This window comes from Pan troglodytes, chromosome 2 (genome assembly GCF_028858775.2).
Source record: "Pan troglodytes isolate AG18354 chromosome 2, NHGRI_mPanTro3-v2.0_pri, whole genome shotgun sequence".
Lineage (NCBI taxonomy): Eukaryota > Metazoa > Chordata > Mammalia > Primates > Hominidae > Pan > Pan troglodytes.
In genome coordinates, this window is record NC_086015.1 from 55,310,254 (window position 1) to 55,335,192 (window position 24,939).

The 24,939-nt window shown below is 40.0% G+C and overlaps 1 protein-coding gene across 12 annotated transcripts in view; it reads left to right on the forward strand.

Moving 5' to 3' along the window:
- The window catches only part of DOCK3 (dedicator of cytokinesis 3), a 711,354-nt gene that overhangs the window by 603,905 nt on the left and 82,510 nt on the right, over window positions 1–24,939 (forward strand). For 10 of the 12 annotated variants that reach the window (XM_016941175.4, XM_016941180.3, XM_054681895.2 and 7 more), the window contains exons 26-27: window positions 1,670–1,816; window positions 4,161–4,259. In XM_016941175.4, the coding sequence (XP_016796664.1) occupies window positions 1,670–1,816; window positions 4,161–4,259 (246 nt within the window). The remainder of the gene's footprint in view (window positions 1–1,669; window positions 1,817–4,160; window positions 4,260–24,939) is intronic. The other 2 variants (XM_016941178.4, XM_054681896.2) reach the window with 2 other exon arrangements.

A 24,939-nucleotide genomic window follows, 5' to 3' on the forward strand; every position in this document is an offset into this window, starting at 1 on the left:
ATTCAGAAACTATAGAAAAGCATAAGGAAAGAAATGTAGAACAAAAATGGATTTTTAAATTATACCATTTTATTAGGTTGCTAGAGAATAGAATTTCACATGCATTTAAAATGAAGGGCAGTTGCCAGGTGATAAGAATATACAAGGATAGGCTATCCACATGGAGTGGGAGAGGCACCTTAAAAAAAGAGTATATTTTGTTCGAGCAGGGGACAGGGACTCAATAGGATACTCTGATGTTCAAACTTAAAGTGCCATCTGGTGACAGGGGTCTAGCTTGGCAGAGAGTGACTATGATGGTGATAATGGCCCTATTATTTGATCTTGGCTCCAGGTAAGACTTGGCAGCTCTTCTTCCCACCAGGCCTCAGAGAAGCCACACCAAGCACATAAGATCTACTCTCGTAGCCCAAGGTTGTATTGAGGGGGTGGACAGCTTATTGCTAAAGGAAGGAGAGAAATTGAAGCAAAAAAAGAGGAGGAATGGAACACAAGTGGGAACCAGTAAAGACTTGGAGGTGACGGTTTGGTTGTGTTTGTGGGGCTAGAGTCAGTGTAATTAGTTGCTTATAACTACCCAAAGATACATCACTGGTAAGTGTTATGATCAGTTCGACAGATAGGAAAGATGACTTTGGTCCCAAGAGCTGCTCAAATTCTTCATGTGGAATGGGGCAGAGTATAGTTAAAATGGATGGATGGGTAGAGGGACAATGAAACTGAAGCTCAATGAGAGCAGAGATATTATCTCTCTTGTTCACCTCTATATATTCAGGTTCTCAAACAGTGACTGGCACATGGTAAATGTTTAGTGAATGATAAATTGATGGATGGGTGAAAGATAGACACCAGGACCAGTAGTAGTATAAACATCTTAGACAAGGGGCAACAGGAATCTCTTTGTGAGATAATTAAAATCATGCTACAGAATTTGAGATGAATGTGAGAAGTCTATAATAGGATAATAGACTCTTCCTAAATTAGGAAGTGGCCCTTAGTGAGGAGACATGCTCCATTGTTTTTGTGAGGTGGCCAGAGAAAGATGCACTGAGGCTGGAGTCCTTCAAATGGACTCTGTAACACGAGCAAGAGAGCTGAGGAGCTAGAAGTGGACCCAGGCATATCTAGGCAGCAGTCCCGGCTGGCAAAAATTGAGGGCACCCAAGGGGAAGACCCTGAGGAGAAAACAGCGTGCTCAGAAAGATGAGCTACTTCTGTGCATTAGTGCTATGCACTAGTGAAGGTGTAGCTGCCACACCCCGTACTGTGAATTTGTCACCATTTCTCAAACTTTATCATTCCAAAAGTGTCAGCAGAGTTTTGCCTTCTCCTGACTATTCTAGGGAAATCAAAGAAAACATTTAACTCAAGATCTTTGCTTCTGCCCTGTATATCAAAATTAACGTATCTGCTTGAGATTCAAAGTTGCAGGTGGTGTTGAGTTAGGGTAAGGCCCCAGCCACCATGCCTGGGCAGCAGTGGCGGTTGTGCCTCACCTCCTGTCAAAGCCATTGTCCTGGGTGCCTTGACACTGCATGTTGGTGAGACTGAGAGCTTGGTGTTGGGAATCCAGAAGACTACTGCTGATGTGGCTGACCTAGTAAGTGCTGCCAGCTGTACTTCAGCCTGGCTTGGTGCTAATGGTGTGCTCTCTTGCTGCTCGCTCCAGGAGGCAGATGTCATGGAGGAAGTAGAGATGATGGTGGAGAGCCTCCTGGACGTGCTCTTGCAGACTCTGCTCACCATCATGAGCAAATCGCACGCTCAGGAGGCGGTAAGAGGGCAGCGGTGCCCGCAGTGCACAGCCGAGATCACTGTTAGTAACTAACATCCAGGTTTTCTTGCCTTCTTTTCTAACCCGGGGCTTCTCCACAACACTCCCCCTCCATCTTACCATCCCACCACCTTCATCTCAGCCTTCCCTCCTGCATGGTTGTCAGCATGCTGCCCTCTTCCCTTCTTGAGTCTGACTCTCCTCTCTACTCTGAAAGCTCTAGGTTCACATTCCCAGGACTCTTCTTTAGGGCAGATCTGGGGAATGTTTCTTGTCCTGTTTTCCTGCATACTTTGAGCCAAGTCATTTTCTATATTGTAGAATGAAGCTGGGATGTATGTAAGATGTAGTAAGAGGTTGAAGGTGAAAAACAGACTATTTCTTCTAGGAACCCCCTCATACATGTTCTCCTAAATGATGTACAGGACAGAATAATTTTCTCAGAATTGGCTTCTATCTACAAATTAGTTGCTTTTGTCCATTATGTTTGTATCTAAATTTTTAGCATTTGGAAAAATATGATGAGGTAAATTTCACTGGCATTAGTGAATAATGATTTTTCTGTGATCTAATTAGAAGAGAAACAAACTGGGAAGGCTTCTCAGGAGGGGCAGAGAGACAATACCTTGGGCCCCTCATGCACCCCAACTCCAGAGTAGACTTACTTCTCAGCCCTGAGGTGGGGACATGATAAACAGTTTTCGTGGAATCTTTCCATTGGCAGATGGGAGATTACAGTGATCTCTCTGAAGAAAACCCTCTGGAGCAAGCCAAGCTACAGCGTGCTAGGGAGAGCAGGGAGCACTCAGGGAGCAGGTATGTGTTCTGGAGCACTGGGCTTGGAAAGAGTGTCTGCTCCTTTAGGAGCCTCTGTTGAAGGCACTCTCACTGTAAGTAAAAAACATATATATATATGTACCCTGGCATTTCCTGGTAACCCAGCCTTCTAACCAACACTTACACAGTGCTTGCTGTGGGCCAGACCCTGCTTTAAGCACTTGTCCAATATTAGCTCATTTAGCAATACTAAGGAAGTGATTCATTTTATGTAGATTATAATGAGGATGATAATAACTATAATTTATTCAGTACCTTTTTACATAATGGACTTTATTCTTAATGCTTTATGTACATTAACCCATCTGACCCTCATGACAAATTACCTATAGCTTATTATGCCCATTTTTCAGATAAAAATGAGGTTCATGAACATATATATTTTGCACACATGTATTTTTAATAATCTCAGGCCAGGCGTGGTGGCTCATGCCTGTAATCCCAACACTTTGGGAGGCCGAGGCAGATGGATCATCTGAGGTCAGGAGTTCGAGACTAGCCTGGCCAGCATGGCGAAACCCTGTCTACTAAAAATACAAAAAAAAATTAGCCGGGCATGGTGGTGGGCGCCTGTAATCCCAGCTATTCGGGAGGCTGAGGCAGGAGAATCGCTTATACCTAGGAGGTGGAGGTTGCAGTGAGCCAAGATCATGCCATTGCGCTCCAGACTGGGTGATAAGAGCGAAACTCCATCCCAAAAAACAACAATAATAATAATTTCAGAGACCTAGAAAGGGTTTGAGAGACTAAAACCTGTTGTCACTTTCTCATGAGTTTATAAACATTTGAAAATTGCCCAAGTGAAGTAAATGTTCTCCCTCCCTTTTAAGGAGGCAACTAAGAGGAGGCCATGCTTGACTGCCTCCTGCCAAAAGTTGCTGTAAGATGGTTTTTGAAGTCCTTAAAGCAGGATTTTATTCCATGTATTCCAATTGGAACTTGAAGACATTTTGAACATTGATATTTCTCCTTTAATTTCTACTTGTCTTAAAGCCCATAGCTTGTCCCCTCAAAAAGGTCAGTTTTAACTCCTCTGCCTTTCAGACAGGCATATTGATCTGCGCTGTGTTTTGTTTGCCCAGTCCAGTAACCCTGTGCAAATTCTAGGAGGTTCCAAAGAAGTCCTTGTAGAAGGGCTGCTCTAGTCCAGCAGGATCGGCAGAGTCCAAATTCTGTCCAGAGAGGGTTAAGCTCTCCCCTCTTCCAGGTATCCTCTATAGACTTCAGTACAGTGCCCTGGCAGCAAAGGACTATTTAGCCAAAACTTTCCTAGGAAAAAAAGGGAGAATATTTGTCTCACTTTGCAGTACTACTTTATTATAGTTTAAGGTTTTTCAGTAGCCCCATGCTGCAGAGGGTTTATTTCCCCCTAATCCCTCCAGGCTTTCCTTAGCAGAAAATAAAGCTTTAGAGGGCTAGATTTGTCATCTTTCTTCCATGATCACTGGGGCCATCTCAGACCCTCCCTTCTCTCCTTGCCCTCTATGGATTGGGGGAACACAGCCCTTGCAATTGGCCATGCTAAGTGTTTTTTTGGGTTGGTCCCTAGGGCGAGTATGTGTCCTGCCTTCTCTCACTGCTCCGCCAGATGTGTGACACCCATTTCCAGCACCTCCTGGACAACTTCCAGAGCAAAGATGAACTCAAGGTAGGCAGTAGAACACCTTTCCTCTGGGAGAGGAAGTGTGTAGCCAGCACTCCCCAGGGGCTTTGTCCCTGTCAGGGGGATGAATGCAAGCGACTAGCATTGCCACGGGTGTAGGATTCACCAGCCCTGCTTTACAGCTGAGTGTTGGCCTCCAGAAGCTGAAAGCCAGCAGTGTCCCCACACAGCTGGACCCTGGTAACACTGCCAAGTTTTCCTTGACTATTAGCGGCCCTGTGATCATGTGCCTCTATTAGAGGCTACTCTGTCCCACACTGGTTGTCAGACAACCAGGACTCCTTCCTTTCTTAGTAACTTGGCAGTTACCCTTATATTTTGTACCTGCAAATTAGGATTTGCTGTTTTAATACCTTTAATAATAATAATGGTGTCAATTTTTTTCATTTAAATATATTTGTGGAAGATACCTTTAGAGAGCAAGGGTGTGCACTGCTCATTTGCTGCCAAACTCTGGGTCTGGAGCACTGAGGGTCTTATTTTTATCACAGATTGCTATACATAATTTAAAAAGCCAAAGCATACTACAAAGTTCATAATATAAAACACCTGTAGTCCTAGCTACTCTTGAGGCTAAAGTGAGAGGATCGATTGAGCCCAGAAATAATTTTTTTAAAAAATACAATGGTTTCCTGGCTCAGCCTGACTCATGTCCAGTCCCTACTCCACAAAGGCAGCCACTTTCAATTCTTTTGCTATTCTTCAGGAAGCTTCTACTACTATTTTTAGCTATTGTTAGTTATTATCTATTTTCCTCTTTCTATGGAAAATGAAGATGATTCTCCAGAATCATTCCTCTCTCACACACACATCCTTCCTCCCATTTTCCCAATGTAGTTTTCATATATTTTTGTTTGCATTGATTATATTGTTTATCTTTTCTTTATTACAGCTAAATAAGTACTGTGGTGAGCCAAGACTGTCCTGGGATTATATTTCTTTTCTTGTAGAACAGTGATGTCCAGTCTTTCGGCTTCCCTAGGCCACATTGGAAGAAGAATTGTCTTGGGCCACACATTAAATACACTAACACTAATGATAGCTGATGAGCTAAAATATAAATATATATATATATGTATATATATATATATTTCATAATATTTTAAGGAAGTTTACAAATCTGTGTTGGTCTGCATTCAAAGCCATCCTGGGCTGCATATGGCCCATGGGCCGTGGGTTAGATAAGCTTGTTGTTGAACTTATTGTTTTTATAAAAATTAATTGCCTCTTTTTTTTATTTGCTTATGCTTTGTTTTGTTTTGGTCATCAAATCTGGTGAGGATTTCCCACTCTTGCTATCATCTTTCTAATATATCTCTTCTTCCATCTTGCCTTATGGTCAAATCTATCAGATGTCAGGTCACTTTTTTTTCCTAGAGATTTGCTCCCCCACTGCTTTTATTTGTTTCAGTCACTATCTTTTGTGTTGGAGACTCTCCTCCTACAGACTTTCCTATAGAGACTCCTGGATGATAGTGTGTATCTAAAAGTAAAGTCCTTTAGTGCTGATTACAAACTCTATGTATAGGCAGGGCTTTCTCTAGCAGGCTTCCCTGTAGATGGCCAAAGAGATCTGCCCTTTTGGTCAGAGCATTCCCCAATTCCTGTGTCTGGAGGACTTGGACTTGTTCATTCCCCAGAGAGGAGTCTTCCACTTCTCCTGTGTTGGGCAAAGGAGTTCGATGTCGCAAAAGATCTACACTGAGACAAAGGATTCCTCAGCAAGGCTAGTTTACTTTCTGCAGAAAGGGTGCACTCGCCAGCAGTCCAGCCACAAGAGCACACACAAACAAAGGAGATAAGGTCATTTATAACCTGATGCATTCACCCTACTGCTGTGTCTGGTTTCCATTGGCTGGAACGGGACCTCACATTCTATACCCGACCCAATTGGCTAGCAACTTAGAACTTCCCAAAAGAGTCAAAGGCAGAGGAGAACAAAGGAAGAGAGGAAGTAACTTGTGGAATGCTGAGAGTGGCAAAAACACTTCCAAATAAGGGAGAGGAATAGGCTATGGCCTAATTAAGCTATAATTATACCATAAAATTCATACTTTTAAAGTGTACAATTTAATGCTTCTGATTATATCCATCTTAAAAAGACTCATCACAAATAGTGACATCAAGTTAATAATTTAAGATTTCCAACCAGGCGCAGTGGCTCTCACCTGTAATCCCAACACTTCGGGAGACCAAGGCGGGCAGAGGCAGATCACCTGAGGTCGGGAGTTTGAGACCAGCCTGACCTGACCAACATAGAGAAACCCTGTCTCTACTAAAAATACAAAATTATACGGGTGTGGTGGTGCACGCCTGTAATCCCAGCTACTCGGGAGGCTGAGGCAGGAGAACCACCTGAACCTGGTAGGTGGAGGTTGTGGTGAGCCAAGATTGCGCCATTGCACTCCTGCCTGGGCAACAAGAGTGAAACTCTGTCTCAAAAAAAAAAAAAAAGAAAAGAAAAGAAAAAAGAAAAAAAACTTCCCACAAAGAAAAGCCCAGGACCAGATGCCTTAATTGGTGAATTCTACCAAATTTTTAAATAAGAATTAATATCAGTCCTTTGCAAACTATCCCAAAAAGTAGAAGAGGACAGAACATTTACCTACTCATTGTATGAGGTCAGTAATAAATACTGTGATAAGAAACCTGGACAAAGACATCACAAGAAAAGCAAACTACAAACCAATACCCCTTATGAACATAAACACGAAAATCTCCAGCAAAATACTAGCAAACTGAATCCACCAACATAGTAAAAGAATTATATAACATGATCAAGTAGGATTTATCCCAGAAATGCAAGTTTGGCTTAACATGTGAAAATTGTCAAGGAATGACGTGAGCCACACAGAAAAATATGAAGCTCCTGACTTTCCCTCTACCCACAGACACCAAATAAACATCTATTCATGAATCACTTCCCTCTGAGAGAAGGAGACCCATTGAAAGATCCTTACCCACCAGGCAACTGAGGAAACATCCACATTGAATGGGTAGGAAAAGCTGAGAGGCACACTCAGGCACAGACCCCACCCCTGGCACTGCACCATAAAATCAGGAAAGGAATCCTTAACATTTACTTGCTCCCTGTGGAGAGGAGGGTTTGGACCTCACATATACCACCCTAATTCTAAGATTTGCCATGGTTTGGCTCCTAATTCACCAACTCTGGGAGGGGAGGAAATTTGACACATGTAAGTATCTCTAGATCACAGGGAAAAAGCGGCAATTTTATATGGGCACACAAGGAATTCCAGGGCTTTATCCTCTAGAAGCAATGCAGAGAAAGGGCTCCAAAAATGCAGCTCCATGTGTCTCTCAGGAACAGACAAACTCTTTCAGTGGACATGTGGCAGTCTGGCTTCTTACTGACTTAGACTGGGGAGTTAAAGGAGCAGACAAGTAGTAGCTTGCTGCTAGCCTGAGCAGCAGATTGGCACTTCCTGAGCCTCCTCCCCCAGCTCACCCTAGTGAAAATTTCAGACAAACTCCTCTCCTGGAAGGGGTTTGTCCATACATTGAGCATCCCAGCTTTTATAGCTTCTACCCAAGGGACTGCATCCTAAACCTCCCTGTTCTGGGAACAAAGGGAACTGGCATATGTGTGTCCATAGACTACATGAAAAAGGTTGTGGTTTCGTATGGGCATGTAAGCACTTCTGGGGCTTTATCCTCCTGAAACAGTGCAGAGAAGGGGCTTAAAAACACAATTCCTCTGTTTCTCCCTGGAAGGGGTGTATAACTACTTGGTGGTCTGCTTCTAACACACTTACATTCGTGAGTTAAAGGGACAGGCAAGTATTGGCCCACCAGCAGCCTGAGAAGCAGATTGGTACTTCACAGGCCTTCTCCCCTAGCTCATCCCAGGAACAACTGCAGGCCTATTAATCCCTCCTGGAAAGAATTGTCCACATATTGAGTGCTCTAACTTTTACAGCTTCTACCCGAAGGACTGCATCCTAAACCTCCTAGCATTGGGAGCAAGAGAAGCTGCATATATATGAGTCTGTCTAGACCTCAGGAAAAAAAATTGCAGTTTTATATGAGCACATAAATACTTCCAGGGTCTTCATCTGCCAGGATCAGTGCAGAAAAGTGGCTTTAAAAACTCACCTCCCTGTTTCTCCCTGGAAGGGGTTTATGCCATGCATCAAGTACGCCAACTTTTACAGTTACCTCCCGAAGGACTCCATCCTAAACCTCTTAGTTCTAGGAGCAGAAAGAACTAGGCATTTATTAATCTCCCTAGATCACAGAACAAAGAGATGGTTTTAAATGGGCACACAAACACTTCCAGGAGCTAACACCCCTTTGGAGCAGTGCAGAAAAGGGGCAGGAACATGCAGCTCCAATTTTTCTCTTTAGAAGGGTCTCATGGCACATAATTCCAGTGGCTGCTTTATGGCTTGGCTTATATTGAACTTGTTTCAGGGAGCTAATGGAGCAAACAAACAATAACCATTTAGCAGCCTGAGCCAGAGCTCAGCACTTCATGAGCCTTTCCTTTGGCTCACCACAGTGATAAGTCCAAGTGTACCCATTCTTCCTGGAAGGCATTTGGCCACACATTAAATGCCACAACTTCTATAGCTCCCACCCAAGAGACTATCTCCTTAATAACCTAATTCTGGGAAAATGGGGCTTTGCATTCCTGAGTGGCCCTAGATCACAGAAAGCCAAGAGGTAGACATACAACGTTTGCAACAGATCCTCTTCCCCAGCTTAATGCAGTGACAGTGGGATATAAATGCCCATGTTCAGCTTTATCATGAAGATACAATGAACTGGAGCATGCATCCAACACTTTAACATTTGCAGCTACATAACAAGAGTCTGGCTCCTAAGTTATCAGTTTCAGAGTATGGAGAGAGCATGGCACATCCTAAGCTCCAGGAGGCCACCCAAAACAGAGACAGCAGTCTGGACAAACACAAAGATTTGAGAGGCACCTTAGAATCTCTGGATGGATGAATTGGTGAGATCCTTCTACACAAGGCCAACCTGACAAGATTGGGAGAAATAATTGTCTGATCTCATATGCAGAAATGAACCACAGAGCATCAAGGAAAATAAACAGGAGTATATTTCAAACAAAAGAATAAGATAAATGTCCAGAAACCAGCCCAAGTGAAGTGTAGGTATGTGATCATCCAACAAGGAATTCAAAATAATGTTCATAAAGATGCTCACTGAGGTCGGGAGAGCAATGAAAGAATAAACTGAGAATTTCAACAAAGAAACAGAAAGTATACATAAGTACCAAACAAATCATAGAGCTGAAGAATAAACTGAAAATTTCAATAAAAGGATTCAGCAGCAGACTAGATCAAGCAGAAGAAAGGATTACTGAAATAAAAAACAGGTCACTGAAAATTATATAATCTGAGGTACAAAAAGAAAAGAAATTTTAAAAAGAGGGTAAGGCCAGGTGCAGTGCCTCACACCTATAATCCCAGCACTTTGGGAGGCCAAGGTGGGCAGATCATGAGGTCAGGAGTTTGAGACCTATCTGGCCAACATAGCGAAACCCCGTCTCTACTAAAAATAAAAAAAAATTAGCTGGGTGTGGTGGCGGGTGCCTGTAATCCCAGCTACTTGGGAGGCTGAGGCAGGAGAATCGCTTGAACCCAGGAGGCAGAGGTTGCAGTGAGCCAAGATCACGCCATTGCACTCCAGCCCAGGCAACAGTGCATGACTCCATCTCAAATGAAAAAAGAGTTTAGTTTGGAAGTTCTAGCCAAAGCAATCAGGCAAGAGAAAGAAAACGCATCCAAATAGGAAGAGAGGAAGTCAAACTATCTCTATTTACAGATGTTATAATTCTATACCTAGGAAACTCCATAACCTCTGCCCAAAAGTTCCTAGATCTGATAAACAACTTCAGCAAAGTTTCAGGATACAAAAATCGATGTAAAAAATCAGTAGCATTTTTATACACCAACAACATTCAAGCTGAGCCAAATTAAGAACGTAATTCCATTCACAATAGCCACAAAAAGGATAAAGTATCTAGGAATAAAACTAACCAGAGAGGTAAAAGATCTCTACAAGGAGAATTACAAAACTGCTAAAATAAATCAGAGATTACACAAACAAATGGAAAAACATTCCATGTTCATGGCTAGGAAGTATGAAGAATCAATATTGTTAAAATGACCATACAACTCAAAGCAATTTACAGATTCATTGCTATTCCTATTAAATTACCAATGACATTTCTCACAGAATTAAAAACTTTTTTTAATTGATATGGAATTAAAAAAAAAGCCTGAATAGCCAAAGCAGTCCTAAGCAAAAAGAACAAAGCTGGAGGCATGACATTACCTGACTTCAAACTATACTACAAGGCTACAGTAACCAAAACAGCATGGTACGGATACAAAAAATAGACACATAGACCAAAGGAACAGAATACAGAGCTCAGAAATAAAGCTTCATACCTACGACAATCTCATTTACAACAAAGTTGACAAAAACAAGCAATGGGGAAAAGACTCCCTATTCAATAAATGGTGCTGGGATAACTGGCTAGCCATATGCAGATTGAAACTGGACCCCTTCCTCATGCCATATACAAAAATTAACTCAAGATGGATTAAGGACTTAAATGTAAAACCTAAAATTATAAAAACTCTGGAAGATTTTCAAATAACTTAAAAAAGAACTACCTGGACATAGGCCCTGACAAAGATTTCATGACAAAGACACCAAAAGCAATTTGCAACAAAAGCAAAAATTGACGAATGTGATCTAATTAAAGAGCTTCTGCACAGAAAAACTCTCAACAGAATAAACAGGCAAGCCACAGAATGGGAGAAAATATTTGCAAACTATGCATCTGACAAAGGTCTGATAACCAGAATCTGTAAGGAACTTAAATTCACAAGCAAAAAAACAACTCTGTTAAAAAGTGGGCAAAAGACATGAACAGACACTTTTCAAAAGAGGACATACAGCAAACAAGCACATGAAAAAATGTTCAACATCACTAATCACTGGAGAAATACAAATGAAAACCACAGCAAGATACTATCTGAGACCACTCAGAATAGCTGTTATTAAAGTCAAAAAAATATTGGGAGGCTGAGGCAGCAAGATCACTTGAGCCCAGGAATTCAAGTCTAGCCTGGGCAGCATAGCAAGACCCCATCTTGACAAAAAAATAAAATAAAAATTACCCAGACATGGTGACATGTGCCTGTTGTCCAAGCTATTTGGGAGGCTGAGGTAAGATTGCTTGGGCCCAGGAAATCAAGGCTGCAGTGAGCTGATTGTACCACAGTTCTCCCACGTGGGTGACAGGAAAAGACCCTGTCTCAAAATAGTAAAAATTAAAATTAAAAAATTAAAAGTCAAAAAATAACAAATGCTGGTGAGGTTGCAGAGAAGAGGGAACACTTATACACTGCTAATGGGAATGTAAATTAGTCCAGCCATTATGGAAAGCAGTTCTGTGATTTCTCAACTTAAAAAAGAACTACCATTCAACCCAGCAATCCCATTGCTGGATATATAACCAAAGGAAAATAAATAATTCTACCATAAAGACACATGCACATGTATGTGTTCATCACAGAACTATTCACAATAGCAAAGACATGGAATCAACCTAAATGCCCATCAGTGGTAGACTAGATAAAGAAAGTGTGCTACATATACACGTTGGAATACTACACAGCCATTTTAAAAGAACAAGATCATGTCCTTTGCAGCAACATGGATGGGGCTGGAGGCCATTGTCCTAAGTGAACTAACACAGAAAACCAAATACCACATGTTCTCACTTGTAAGTGGAAGCTAAACATTGAGTACTCATGGACATAAGAAGAGAACAACAGGCAGGCTCAGTGGCTCATGCCTGTAATCCCAGCACTTTGGGAGGCTGATGCAGGGGGATCATTTGTGGTCAGGAGTTCGAGACCAGCCTGGTCAACATGGTGAAACCCCGTCTCTACTAAAAATACAAAAATGAGTCGGGCATGGCTGCACATGCCTGTAATCCCAGCTACTCAGGAGGCTGAGGCAGGAGAGTCACTTGAACCTAGGAGGCAGAGGTTGCAGTGAGCCAAGATCGTAGCACTGCCCTCCAGCCTAGGTGACAAAGTGAGACTCCATCTCAAAAAAAAAAAAAAAAATTAAGAGAACAACAGACATCAGGGCCTATCTAAGAGTGGAGGGTGGGAGGAGAGTGAGGATCAAAAAACTACCTATCAGGTACTGTGCTTATTGCTGGGGCAATATAATAATCTGGACACCAAACCTCCATGATGCTCAATTTACCTATATAACAAACCTGCACATGTACCCCTGAACCTAAAATAAAAGAAAGAAAAAAGCTAACATAAAGGCTTTTAAATACCTTTTACTCAGAGTAACAAGTGACAAAAACTCACTTAGAATGAGGGAGTAAATGACTAATGGCCTAGTTTTCCTGAAAATGAGTTTGAAAGAAAAGGAGCAGAGGAAATGGTCCTGAAGAAAGAAACTGAGAGCTTGAAAGGCAGTATGCCTCTCTGACTGCAGGTAAAGGCTACTCATAAGCCAACAGATTTTATTTTTTATTTCCTAAGCTGAAACAGCCTAGCCTAGGAGAGGGGTGTTTGTGTGGGTTTGGGTGTGTGTGTGTGTGTGTGTGTGTGTGTATGTGCACGTGTGTGTGTATTTAAAGTAAATCGGTGGAGGAAGTAAAGAGACAGAGGAAAGGGAGTAGCCTGGGGGAAGAGAGATGAGAGACTTGAGTATAAATGACTTAGGACAGGAGTGACAAAATAGAGAAACAGCTCTAGGTTATTTTAAAAAAGAACGTATATACCATGGAATTCTACACAGCCATAAAAAAGAATGAGATTATGTTTTTTGCAGCAACATGGATGGAGCTAGAGGCCATTATCCTAAGCAAACTAATGCAGGAACAGCAAACCAAATGCTGCATGTTCTCACTTATAAGTGGGAGCTGTACATGGACACAAGGGAACCACAGATACTAGGGCCTATTTGAAGGTGGAGGGTAGGAGGAGGGGAATTAAAGTATAGAGTTTCTTTATGCAATCAAAGTTGTTATCAGCCTAAAATGCTATTAGTATAAGATGTTTTATGTAAGCCACTGAGTAACTACTAAGCAAAAGCCTGTAATTAATATACAAAAGATAAAAGAATCAAAGCATACCACTAGACAGCCATCCAGCCACAAAGGAAGAAAGCAATACAGGAAGAAAAGAACAAAGGATCTACAAACAACCAACCAGAAAGCAAAACAGCACTAGTAAATAAGTCCTTGCCTATCGGTAATTACTTTGAATGTAAATAGATTAAATTCTCCAATCAAAAGACGTGGAGTTCCTGAATGGAATTTTTTTTTTTAAAGACCCAACTATATGCTGCCTACAGTAGCCTCACTTCACCTTAAAGGACAGTCATACACTGAAAGTGAAGGGATGAAAAAAGAAACTACCATCAGAGTGAACAGGCAACCTACAGAATGGGAGAACATTTTTGCAATCTGCTCATCTGACAAAGGGCTAATATCCAGAATCTACAAAGAACTCAAACAAATTTACAAGAAAAAAACAACCCCATCAAAAAGTGGGTGAAGGATATGAACAGACACTTCTCAAAAGAAGACATTTATGCAGCCAACAGACACATGAAAAAATGCTCATCATCCCTGGCCATCAGAGAAATGCAAATCAAAACCACAATGAGATATCATCTCACACCAGTTAGAATGGCGATCATTAAAAAGGAAACAACAGGTGCTGGAGAGGATGTGGAGAAATAGGAACACTTTTACACTGTTGGTGGGACTGTAAACTGGTTCAACCATTGTGGAAGACAGTGTGGCAATTCCTCAGGGATCTAGAACTAGAAATACCATTTGACGCAACCATCCCATTACTGGGTATATACCCAAAGGAATATAAATCATGCTGCTATAAAGGCACATGCACATGTATGTTTATTGCGGCACTACTCACAATAGCAAAGACTTGGAACCAATGCAGATGTCCAACAATGATAGACTGGATTAAGAAAATGTGGCACATATACACCATGGAATACTATGCAGCCATAAAAAATGATGAGTTCCTGTCCTTTGTAGGGACATGGATGAAGCTGGAAACCATCATTCTCAGCAAACTATCGCAAGGACAAAAATCCAAACACCACATGTTCTCACTCATAGGTGGGAATTGAACAATGAGAACACCTGGACACAGGAAGGGGAGCATCACACACCGGGGCCTGTTGTGGGGTTGGGGGAGAGGGGAGGGATAGCATTAGGAGATATACCTAATGTAAATGACGAGTTAATGGGTGCAGCACACCAACATGGCACATGTATATATATGTAACAAACCTGCATGTTGTGCATATGTACCCTAGAACTTAAAGTATAATATATATATAAAAGAAAAAAGACATTTCATGCAAATGGAAACAAAAAGAGCAGGGGTGGCTATACTATTTCAGACAAAGTTGACTTTAGGTCAAAAATTATAAAAAGAGACAGTGGGCTGGGCACAGTGGCTCATGCCTGTAATCCCAGCACTGTAGGAGGCCAAAGTAGGTGGATCACAAGGTCAGGAGTTCAAGACCAGCCTGGTCAAGATGTGAAACCCTGTCTCTACTAAAAATACAAAAATTAGCCAGGCGTGGTGGCAGGCACCTGTAATCCCAGGTACTTGGGAGGCTGAGGCAGAGAATTGTTTGAACCCGAGAGGTGGAGGTTGCAGTGAGCCAAGATCGTGCCACTGCACTCCAGCCTGGGCAACAAGAGTGAAACTCTATCTCAAAAATAAAAATAACAAAAATAATATCTGGAGATAAAAATGGAAACATCAAATCTTACAGAATGCAGCAAAAGCAGCTCTGGGAGGGAAGTTTATAGCAATAAATGCCTACATCAAATAAGAAGCAAGATCTCAAACAACCCAATGTCACACCTCAAGGAACTAGTAAAATAAGAAAAAACTAACCCCAAAGTTAACAGAAGGAAAGAAATAAGAAATATCAGAGTAGAAGTAAATGAAATGGACACTAAAAAAAGAAAAATAAAAGAAAAATCACCTAAACAAGTTTATTTTCTGAAAAGCAAAACAGAGAGAAGAGTCAAGTCAGAAATGAAATAGAAGACGTTACAACTGATAACAGAAATATAAAGGATCATAAGAGACTGCTACAAATAATTATATGCCAGCAGATTGGACAACGTAGGAGAAAATGATAAATTCCTAGACACGTGTATCTACTAAGACTTAATCATGAAGAGATTGGAAATCTGAACAGACTAATAACTAGTAAAGAGCTTGAATCAGTAATTAAGAGTCTCCCATCAAAGAAAAGCCCAGGACTAGATGGCTTCACAGTTGAATTCTGCCAGACATTTACAGACAAACTAATAATAATCCTTCCCAAACTTTTCTTAAAAATTGAAGAGGAGGGAATATTTCCAAACTCATTTCATGGGGCTAGCATTACCCTGATACTAAAGCCAGACAAAGACACTACAAGAAAAGGAAGCTATAGGTCAGTAACATGGATTAATATGATGCAAAAGTCATCAACAAAAGACTAGCAAACTATATTCAACAGTACATTAAAAGGATTATTCACCATGATCAAGTGGGATTTATCGCTGGAATACAAGGTTGGTTCAACATACTCAAATCAATAAATGTGATTCACCATATTAACAGAATGAAGGAGAAAAACATGATCATCTCAATAAATGCAGGCAAAGCATATAAAAAATTCTCATTTCTTGATTTTAAAATTCCCAACAAATTACATATAGAAAGAATGTTCTTCAAAACAATAAATATCATATATGATAAGCCCATAGTTAACTTCACACTCAACAGTGAAAAACTGAAAGCATTTTTTTTAAGATCAGGAACAAGACAGGGATGCCCACTCTGACTACTTCTGTTCAACACAATACTAAGTACTTCTGTAATAAATACTTCTGTCCTAGCCAGAGCAGTTAGGCAAGAGAAAGAAAAGGCATCCAAATAGGAAATGATGGAGTAGAATTGTCTCTGTTTGCCAATGACATGGTCATATATATAGAAAATTTCAAAGACTCTACAAAAAAAACCTGTTAGAACTGAAAAACAGATTCAGTAAAATTGCAGGAGACAACACCTAATTAGTTGTGTTTCTATACAATAACAACAAACTGTCTAAAAAAGAAATTATGAAAACAAGCCAGGTGTGGTGGCTCACACTTGTAATACCAGCACTTTGGGAGGCTGAGATGGGAGGATCGCTTGAGCCCAGGAGTTTGAGACCAGCCTGGGCAACATAGTGAGACCTCCTCTCTACAAAAATAAAGAAGTTACAAAAACCATCCTGTTTACAATAGTATTTTTAAAAAACAAAATACTTAGGGGTTAAAATTTTTTTTTTCTTGAGACAGGGCCTCCCTCTGTCTCCCAGACTGGAGTGCAGTAGCACAATCTTGGCTCAGTGCAACCTCCACCTCCCAGGTTCTAGAGATTCTCCCACCTCAGCCTCCTGAGTAGCTGGGTTTACAGGTGCATGCCACCACACCCAGCTAATTTTTTTGTATTTTTTGGTAGAGATGGGATTTTACCATGTTGGCCAGGTTTCAGGGGTACATTTAACCAAGGAAGTTAAAGATCTACATGTATACTGACAACTATAAAATATTGATTAAGGAAATTAAAGATTATGCAAATAAATGGACAGATATCTCATGTTTATGGATTGGAAGGATTAATATTGTTAAGCTGTTTATACTCCCTAAAGCAATCTACAGATTCAATGCAATCTCCATCAAAATTCCAATGTCATTCCTCACAGAAATAGAAAAAAACAATCCTAAAATGTGTATGGAATAAAAAAAGACCCCAAATAGCCAAAGCAACCTTGACCAAAAAGAACAAAGCTGGAGGCATCACTCTACCATATTTCAGAGCATATTACAAAACTATAGTGATCAAAACACCATGGTATTGGCATAAAAACAGACACATTGACCAATAGAATAGGATAGTGAGCCCAGAAATAAACCCACACATCTACCATTAATTGATTTTTGACAAAGATGCCAAGAACACACAATGAAAAAAGGAGAGTCTCATCAATAAGTGATGTTAGGAAAATTGGATAAACCATATACAGAAGAATGAAAGCAGACCTTTATCTCACCCCCCTATAGAAGAATCAACTGAAAATGGATTGAAGACCTGAAATGATAAAGCTACTAGAAGAAAACATAGGGGAAAACCTATGATGTTGATCTAGGTAGGGATTTCTTGGATATGATCCCTAAAGCACTGGCAATGAAAATAAAAATAGAAAATGGGATTGCATCAAACTAAAAAGCTTCTTCACAGTGAAGAAAACAATAGAATGAAGAGAACACCTACAGATTGGGAGAAAATATTTGCAAATTACATGTCAGATAAGGGACTAATATCCAAAATATTCAAGGAACCTCAAGCTGCTCAATAACAAGACTACAAATAACCCTATTTTTAAAATTGGCAAAGGACTTGAGTAGACATTTCTTAAAAGAAGACATCAGATATATGAAAAAATGCTCAACATTTCTAGTCATCAGAAAACACAAAGTAAAACCACAGTGAGATATCATGTCACATTTGTTAGATAAGCTATAATCAAAAAGATGAAAGATAACTGTTGGTGAGGATATGGAGAAAAGGGAACTCTTGTACACTGTTAGTGATATTGTAAATACAGCCATTTTGGAAAACAGTATGAAGTTTTCTGAAACTAAAAATAGAATTACCATATAATCCAACAATTCCACTTCTGGGTATATACCCAGAGGAATTAAAATCCGTATGTCAAAGAGATATGTACACTCCCATGTTCATTGCAGTGTTATTCACAATAGCAGAGACATGGAAAAAACCTAAGTGTCTATCAGCAGATGAATAGCTTTTTAACATGTGGTATATATACACAGGCAATACTATTCAGCCTTAAAAGAAGTAGGAAATTTTGTCATTTCCAGCAACATGGATGAACCTGGAGGACATTATGTTAAGTAAAGTAAACGAGGAACAGACAAATATCATATGATCTCACTTACGTGTAGAATCTAAAAAAAATTGAACTCGAGGCTGGGCGCAGTAGCTCAAGCCTGTAATTCCAGCACTTTGGGAGGCCAAGGCAGGCGGATCACGAGGTCAGGAGATCGAGACCATCCTGGCTAACATGGTGAAACCCAGTATCTACTAAAAATACAAAAAAATAGCCAGGCGTGGTGGCAGGTACCTGTAGTCCCAGCTACTGGGGAGGCTGAGGCAGGAAGATGGCGTGAACCCGGGAGGCAGAGCTTGCAGTGAGCCAAGATCTCGCCACTGCACTCCAGCCTGGGCGACAGAGAGAGACTCTATCTCAAAAAAAAAAAAAAAAAAAAAAAAAAAAATTGAACTCGAAAAGTAGATAGTAGAATGATGGTTACCAGAGGCTGGGGGTGGGGGCAGTAGATAGAGAAAGGGGAGACATTGGTCAGTGGGTGCAAAGTTTCAGTTCAGGTGTTCTGTTGCACAGCATGGTGACAATAGTTAATAATGGAGTGTATATTTCAAAATAGCTAAAACAGTATTTTCAGTGTTCTCACCACAAAAAAAATGATAAATATCTGAGGTGATGAATATGCTAATTAGCCCGATTTGTTCATTCCACAATGTATACATGTATTGACACATCAGATTGTGTTTAATAATTATATACAATTATTATTTGTCAATTAAAATAAAAATTTTTTAAATCGGTGTAATACACCCTTAAATGGTATAAAGGACAAAACCACATGATCATCTCAGTTAATGTCTTAGTCCATTTTGTGTTTCTATAAAGGAATACCTGAGGCCGATTAGTTTATAAAGAAAAAGGGTTTATTTGGCTTACAATTCTAATGTCTGAAAAAGTTTAAGATTGGGTCTCTGGCGAAGGCCTCAGGCTGCTTCCACTCATGGCAGAAGGTGAAGGAGAGCCAGTGTGTGCAGAGATATCATGGTGAGAGAGAAATCAAGAAAGAGGGGGAAGGTGCCAGGCTCTCTTTAACAACCAGCTGTCATGGGAACTAATAGAGCAAGAGCTCACTTTTCCCCAAGGGAAGGCATTTATCTGTTCTTCGTGGATCCACCCCTATGGCCCAAACACCTCCCATTATGTTCTACCTCCAACATTGGGGATGAGATTTCAACATGAGGTTTTGAGGGGACATATCCAAACCATAGCAAATGTAGAAAAAGCATTAAAAAAAATCCACCAACAATTTGGTATTTGTTTTGTAATAAAATCACTGAACAAACTAAAAATAGAAGCAAACTTCTTCAACCTTATAAAGGGCATCTATGAAAAACACACACCTAACATCATACTTCATAACAAAAGATTAATTTCTTTCTCCTAAGATCAGGAACAAGGGCAAGATGTGTGCTCTAGCCATTTTTATTTATTATACTGGAGAGTCTAGCTGGGGCAATAAGGCATTGGGGGGTGGGGGGTAACCCTTCAGATTAGAAAGGAAGAAGTGAAACTATCTCTATTCACAGATGACCTGATTCTTTTTTTTAGGAGGTGAGGTATTCTGTCCTCCAGGCTGGAGTACACTGGCACGATCATAGCTCACTGCAGCTTCAAACTCCTGGGCTCAAGTGATCCTTCTGCCTCAGCCTCCCAAGTAGCTGGAATTACAGGCACTGACAACTATGCCTGGCTAACTTTTTAAATTTTTTTTAAGAGATGGAGTCTCACTATGTTGCTCAAGCTAACTTGATTTTATATACAGAAAATTCTAAGGCATCCACAGGAAAATTATCAAAAGTTACAAACAAGTTCAAGATTTCAGGACATAAGATCAATATCCAAAAATCTATAGTTCTATACACCAGCAATAAATGATTCAAAAACTGAAATTAAGAAAAAATCCCAGTTACAATATCATCAAAATGAATAAAAAAGAACTTCCAGCTGCATTTTTGCAGAGATTGACAGTCTGAGCCTTCAATTCATGTAGAAATATTGGGGACTCAGCCAAAACAACCTGGAAAAAGAACAAAATTGAAAGATTCACAGTTCCCATTTTCAAAACTTACTACAAAGTAACAGTAATCAAGATTTGTACTAACATAAAGATAGATACATAGATCAACAAAACTGGAGAGTCCAAAAATAAACTCTTACTTTATTGGTTTTTTTTTTTTTTTTTTTGAGATGGAGTCTTGCTCTGTTGCCCGAGCTGGAGTGCAGTGGCGCGATCTCGGCTCACTGCAAGCTCTGCCTCCTGGGTTCACCCCATTCTCCTGCCTCAGCCTCTTGAGTAGCTGGGACTACAGGTGCCCGCCACCATGCCCGGCTATTTTTTTGTATTTTTAGTAGAGATGGGGTTTCACTGTGTTAGCCAGGATGGTCTCGATCTCCTGACCTTGTGATCCGCCCGCCTTGGCCTCCCAAAGTAAATTGATTTTTTATAATACTGCCAAGATAATTCAGTAAGGAAAGAAGTGTCTTTTCAACAAATGGTTCTGGGACAACTTAATATCCACATGTAGGGCCAGGTGCAGTGGCTCACACCTGTAATCCCAGCACTTTGGGAGTCTGAGGCAGGCAGATCACCTGAGGTCAGGAGTTCGAGACCACCCTGGCCAACATGGGGAAACCCGTCTTTACTAAAAATTTAAAAATTAGCCAGGCATAGTGGCGGGCACTTGTAATCCCAGCTACTCAGGAGGCTGAGGCATGAGAATCGCTTGAATCCAGGAGGCAGAGGTTGCAGTGAGCTGAGATCGTGCCACTACACTCCAGCCTGGGGGATAGAGTGAGACTCTGTCTCAGAAAAAAAAAAAAAAAAAAAAAAAAAAATCCACATGTAAAAGAATGATATTGCACCTCTACCTTATAGTATTTACAAAATTAACTTGGAATGGATTTTAGACCTAAATGTAAAAGCTAAAACTATGAAACTCTTGGAAGAAAACGTAGTATATCTTGTGTTAAGCAGTGGTTTCGTAGATATAACACCAAAGTGCAAACAACAAAAGAAAAAAATAGGTAAGTTAGACTTCATCACACAAAGTTAAAAATTTTTGTGCTTCAAAGGCTACCATCAAGATAACCCACAGAATGGGAGAGAATATTTGCAAATCATACATCTAGTAAACACCTTGTGGGCTAGAATATATTCAAAAAGACACCTACTACTCAAAGATAGAAAACTCAATTTAAAAATGGGCAAAAGATTTGAATAGACATTTCCCCAGAGAAGACAGACACATAGCCAATATGCACAAGAAAAGATACTCCACATTATTACTCATTAAGGAAATTAAATTAAATCTACAAGATAGCACTTCACACTGAGAGTAGATATAACAGGCCAGGCATGGTAGCTCATACCTGTAATCCTAGCACTTTGGGAGGTCAAGTCAGGAGGCATTAAGTCAGGAGTTGGAGACAAGCCTGGGCAATAGAGCAAGACCCTGTCTTTACAAAAAAAATAATAATAATAATAATAATTTTTTTTTTTAGTTGAGTGTAGTGGTGCATGCCTGTAGTCCCAGTTTAGTCCCAGCTAAATCTGTTGAGACTTTCTTTACTCAAGAGACTGAGGCAGGAGGATCCCTTGAGTTCAGGAGTCAATGCTACAGTGAACTATGATTGTGCCACTGCACTCCAGCCTGGGCAACAGAGTGAGACCCCATCTCAAAAACAAAAAAAAGAGTAGATATAATGAAGAAGACAAATATTGGTATTAATTCTTTAGACATTTCATAGATTTTAGTAGTGAAACCATCTTGTCCTAGAATTTTCTTTGTGAAAACCTTTTTAATTATTGGATCTTTCACTTGTGAATAGGTATACTCAGATTTTCTATTTCTTCATGAATGAACTTTGGTAGCGTGTAACTTCCTAAGAATTTGTCAATTTCATCTAGGTTATATAATTTGTTGGCATGCATTTGTTCATACTAGAACCATGTAATCCTTTCTGATTTTATAACATTGGTAATGATGTCACTTCTTTTGTTCCTAATTTGACTAATTTGAGTTCTCTTTTTCTTTCTTGGTCAATGCAGCTAAAAGTTTGTCCATCTTGTTGATCTTTTCAAAGAACCAATTTTTTAAATTTTAATTTTGATTTTAAGTTCTAGGGTATATGTGCAGGATGTGCATGTTTGTTACATAGGTAAATGTGTGCCATGGTGGTTTCCTGCACCTATCAACCCATTACATAGGTATTAAGCCCAGCACGCATTAGCTATTTTTTGTAATGCTCTCCCTCCCCCCACCTCACTCCCCAACGCCCCAGTCTATGTTGTTTTCCTCCCTGTGTCCATGTGATCTCATTGTTCAGCACCCACTTATAAGTGAGAACATACAGTATTTGGTTTTCTGTTCCTGTGTTAGTTTGCTGAGGATAATGGCTTCCAGCTCCATCCATGTCCCTGCAAAGGACATGATTTCATTCCTTTTTATGGCTGCATAGTATTCCATGGTGTATATGTAACCCATTTTCTTTATCCAGTGTATTGTTGATGGGCATTTATGTTGATTCCATGTCTTTGCTATTGTGAACAGTGCTGCAATGAACATACAAGTGCATGTATCTTTGTAATATGTAATAGAATGGTTTATAATCCTTTGGGTATATACCCAGTAATAGGATTGCTGGGCCAAATGGTATTTTTGCTTCTAGGTCTTTGAGGAATCACCACACTGTCTTCCACAATGGTTGAACTAATTTACATTCCCACCAACAGTGTAAAAGCATTCCCATTTCTCCACAGCCTCACCAGCATCTGTTGTTTCTTGACATTTTTAATAATTGTCATTCTGACTGGTGTGAGATGCTGTATCATTGTGGTTTTCATTTGCATTTCTCTAATGATCAGTGATGTTCAGCTTTTTTTCACGTGTTTATGGGCCGCATAAGTGTCTTCTTTTGAGAAGTGTCTGTTCATCTCCTTTGCCCACTTTTTAATGGGGTTGTTTTTTTCTTGTAAGTTTGTTTAGGTTATTTGTAGATTCTGGATATTAGACCTTTGTCAGATGGATAGATTGCAGAAATTTTCTCCCATTCTATAAATTATCTGTTTACTCTGATGTTAGTTTCTTTTGCTGTGCAGAAGCTCTTTAGTTTAATTAGATCCCATTTGTCAATTTCTGCTTTTGATGAAATTGCTTTTGATGTTTTTATCATAAAATCTTTGCTGGTGCCTATGTCCTGAATGGTATTGCCTAGATTTTCTTCTAGGGTTTTTATAGTTTTGGGTTTGACATTTAAGTCTTTGATCCATCTTCAATTAATTTTTATATAAAGTGTAAGGAAGGTGTCCAGCTTCAATTTTCTGCATATGGCTAGCCAGTTTACCCAGCACCATTTATTAAATAGGGAATCCTTTCCCTGTTGCTTTTGTCAAGTTCATTGAAGATTGGATGGTTGTAGATATGCAGTCTTATTTCTGAGATCGCTATTCTGTTTCATTGGTCTATGTGTTTGTTTTGGTACCACTACCATGTTGTTTTGGTTACTGTAGCCTTGTAGTATTGTTTGAAGTCAGGTAGTGTGATGCATACAGTTTTGTTCTTTTTGCTTAGGATTATCTTGGCTATACGGGCTCTTTTTTGGTTCCATATGACTTTTAAAGTAGTTTTTTCTAATTCTGTGAAGAATGTCAATGGTAGTTTAATGGGAATAGCATTGAATCTATAAATTACTTTGGGCAGTATGGCCATTTTCACAATATTGATTCTTCCTATCCATGAGCATGGGATGTTTTTCCATTTGTTTGTGTCCTCTCTGATTTCCTTGAGCAGTGGTTTGTAGTTCTTCTTGAAGAAGTCCTTACTTCCCTTGTTAGCTGTATTTCTAGGTATTTTATTCTCTTTGTAGCAGTTGTGAATGGGAGTTCATTCATGATTTGGCTCTCTCCTTGGGTGTATATGAATGCTTGTGATTTTTGCGCATTGATTTTGTATCCTGAGACTTTGCTGAAGTTGCTTATCAGCTTAATGAGCTTTTAGACTGAGACAATGGGGTTTTCTAGATATAGAATCATGTCATCTGCAAACAGAGACAGTTTGACTTCTTCACTTCCTATTTGAATACCCTTTATTTGTTTCTCTTGCCTGATTGCCCTGGCCAGAACTTCCAGTACTATGTTGAATAGGAGTGGTGAGAGAGGGCATCCTTGTCTTGTGCCAGTTTTCAAGGGGAATGCTTCCAGCTTTTGCCCATTCAGTATGATACTGGCTGTGGGTTTGTCATAAATGCCACTTATTATTTTGCAATGTGTTCCATCAATACCTAGTTTATTGAGAGTTTTTTTATCATGACAGGATGTTGAATTTTATCAAAGGTCTTTTCTACATCTATTGAGATAATCATGTTGTTTTTATCTTTTGCTCTGTTTATGTGCTGAATTACCTTTATTGATTTGTGTATGTTGAACCAGCCTTGCATCCCAGGGATGAAGCCAACCTGATCATGGTAGATAAGCTATTTGATGTGCTGGTGGATTTGGTTTGCCAGTATTTTATTGAGGACTTTTGCACCAATGTTCATCAGGGATATTGGCCTGAAGTTTTCTTTTTCTTATTGTATCTCTACCAGGTTTTAGTATCAGGATGATGCTGGCCTCATAAAATGAGTTAGGGAG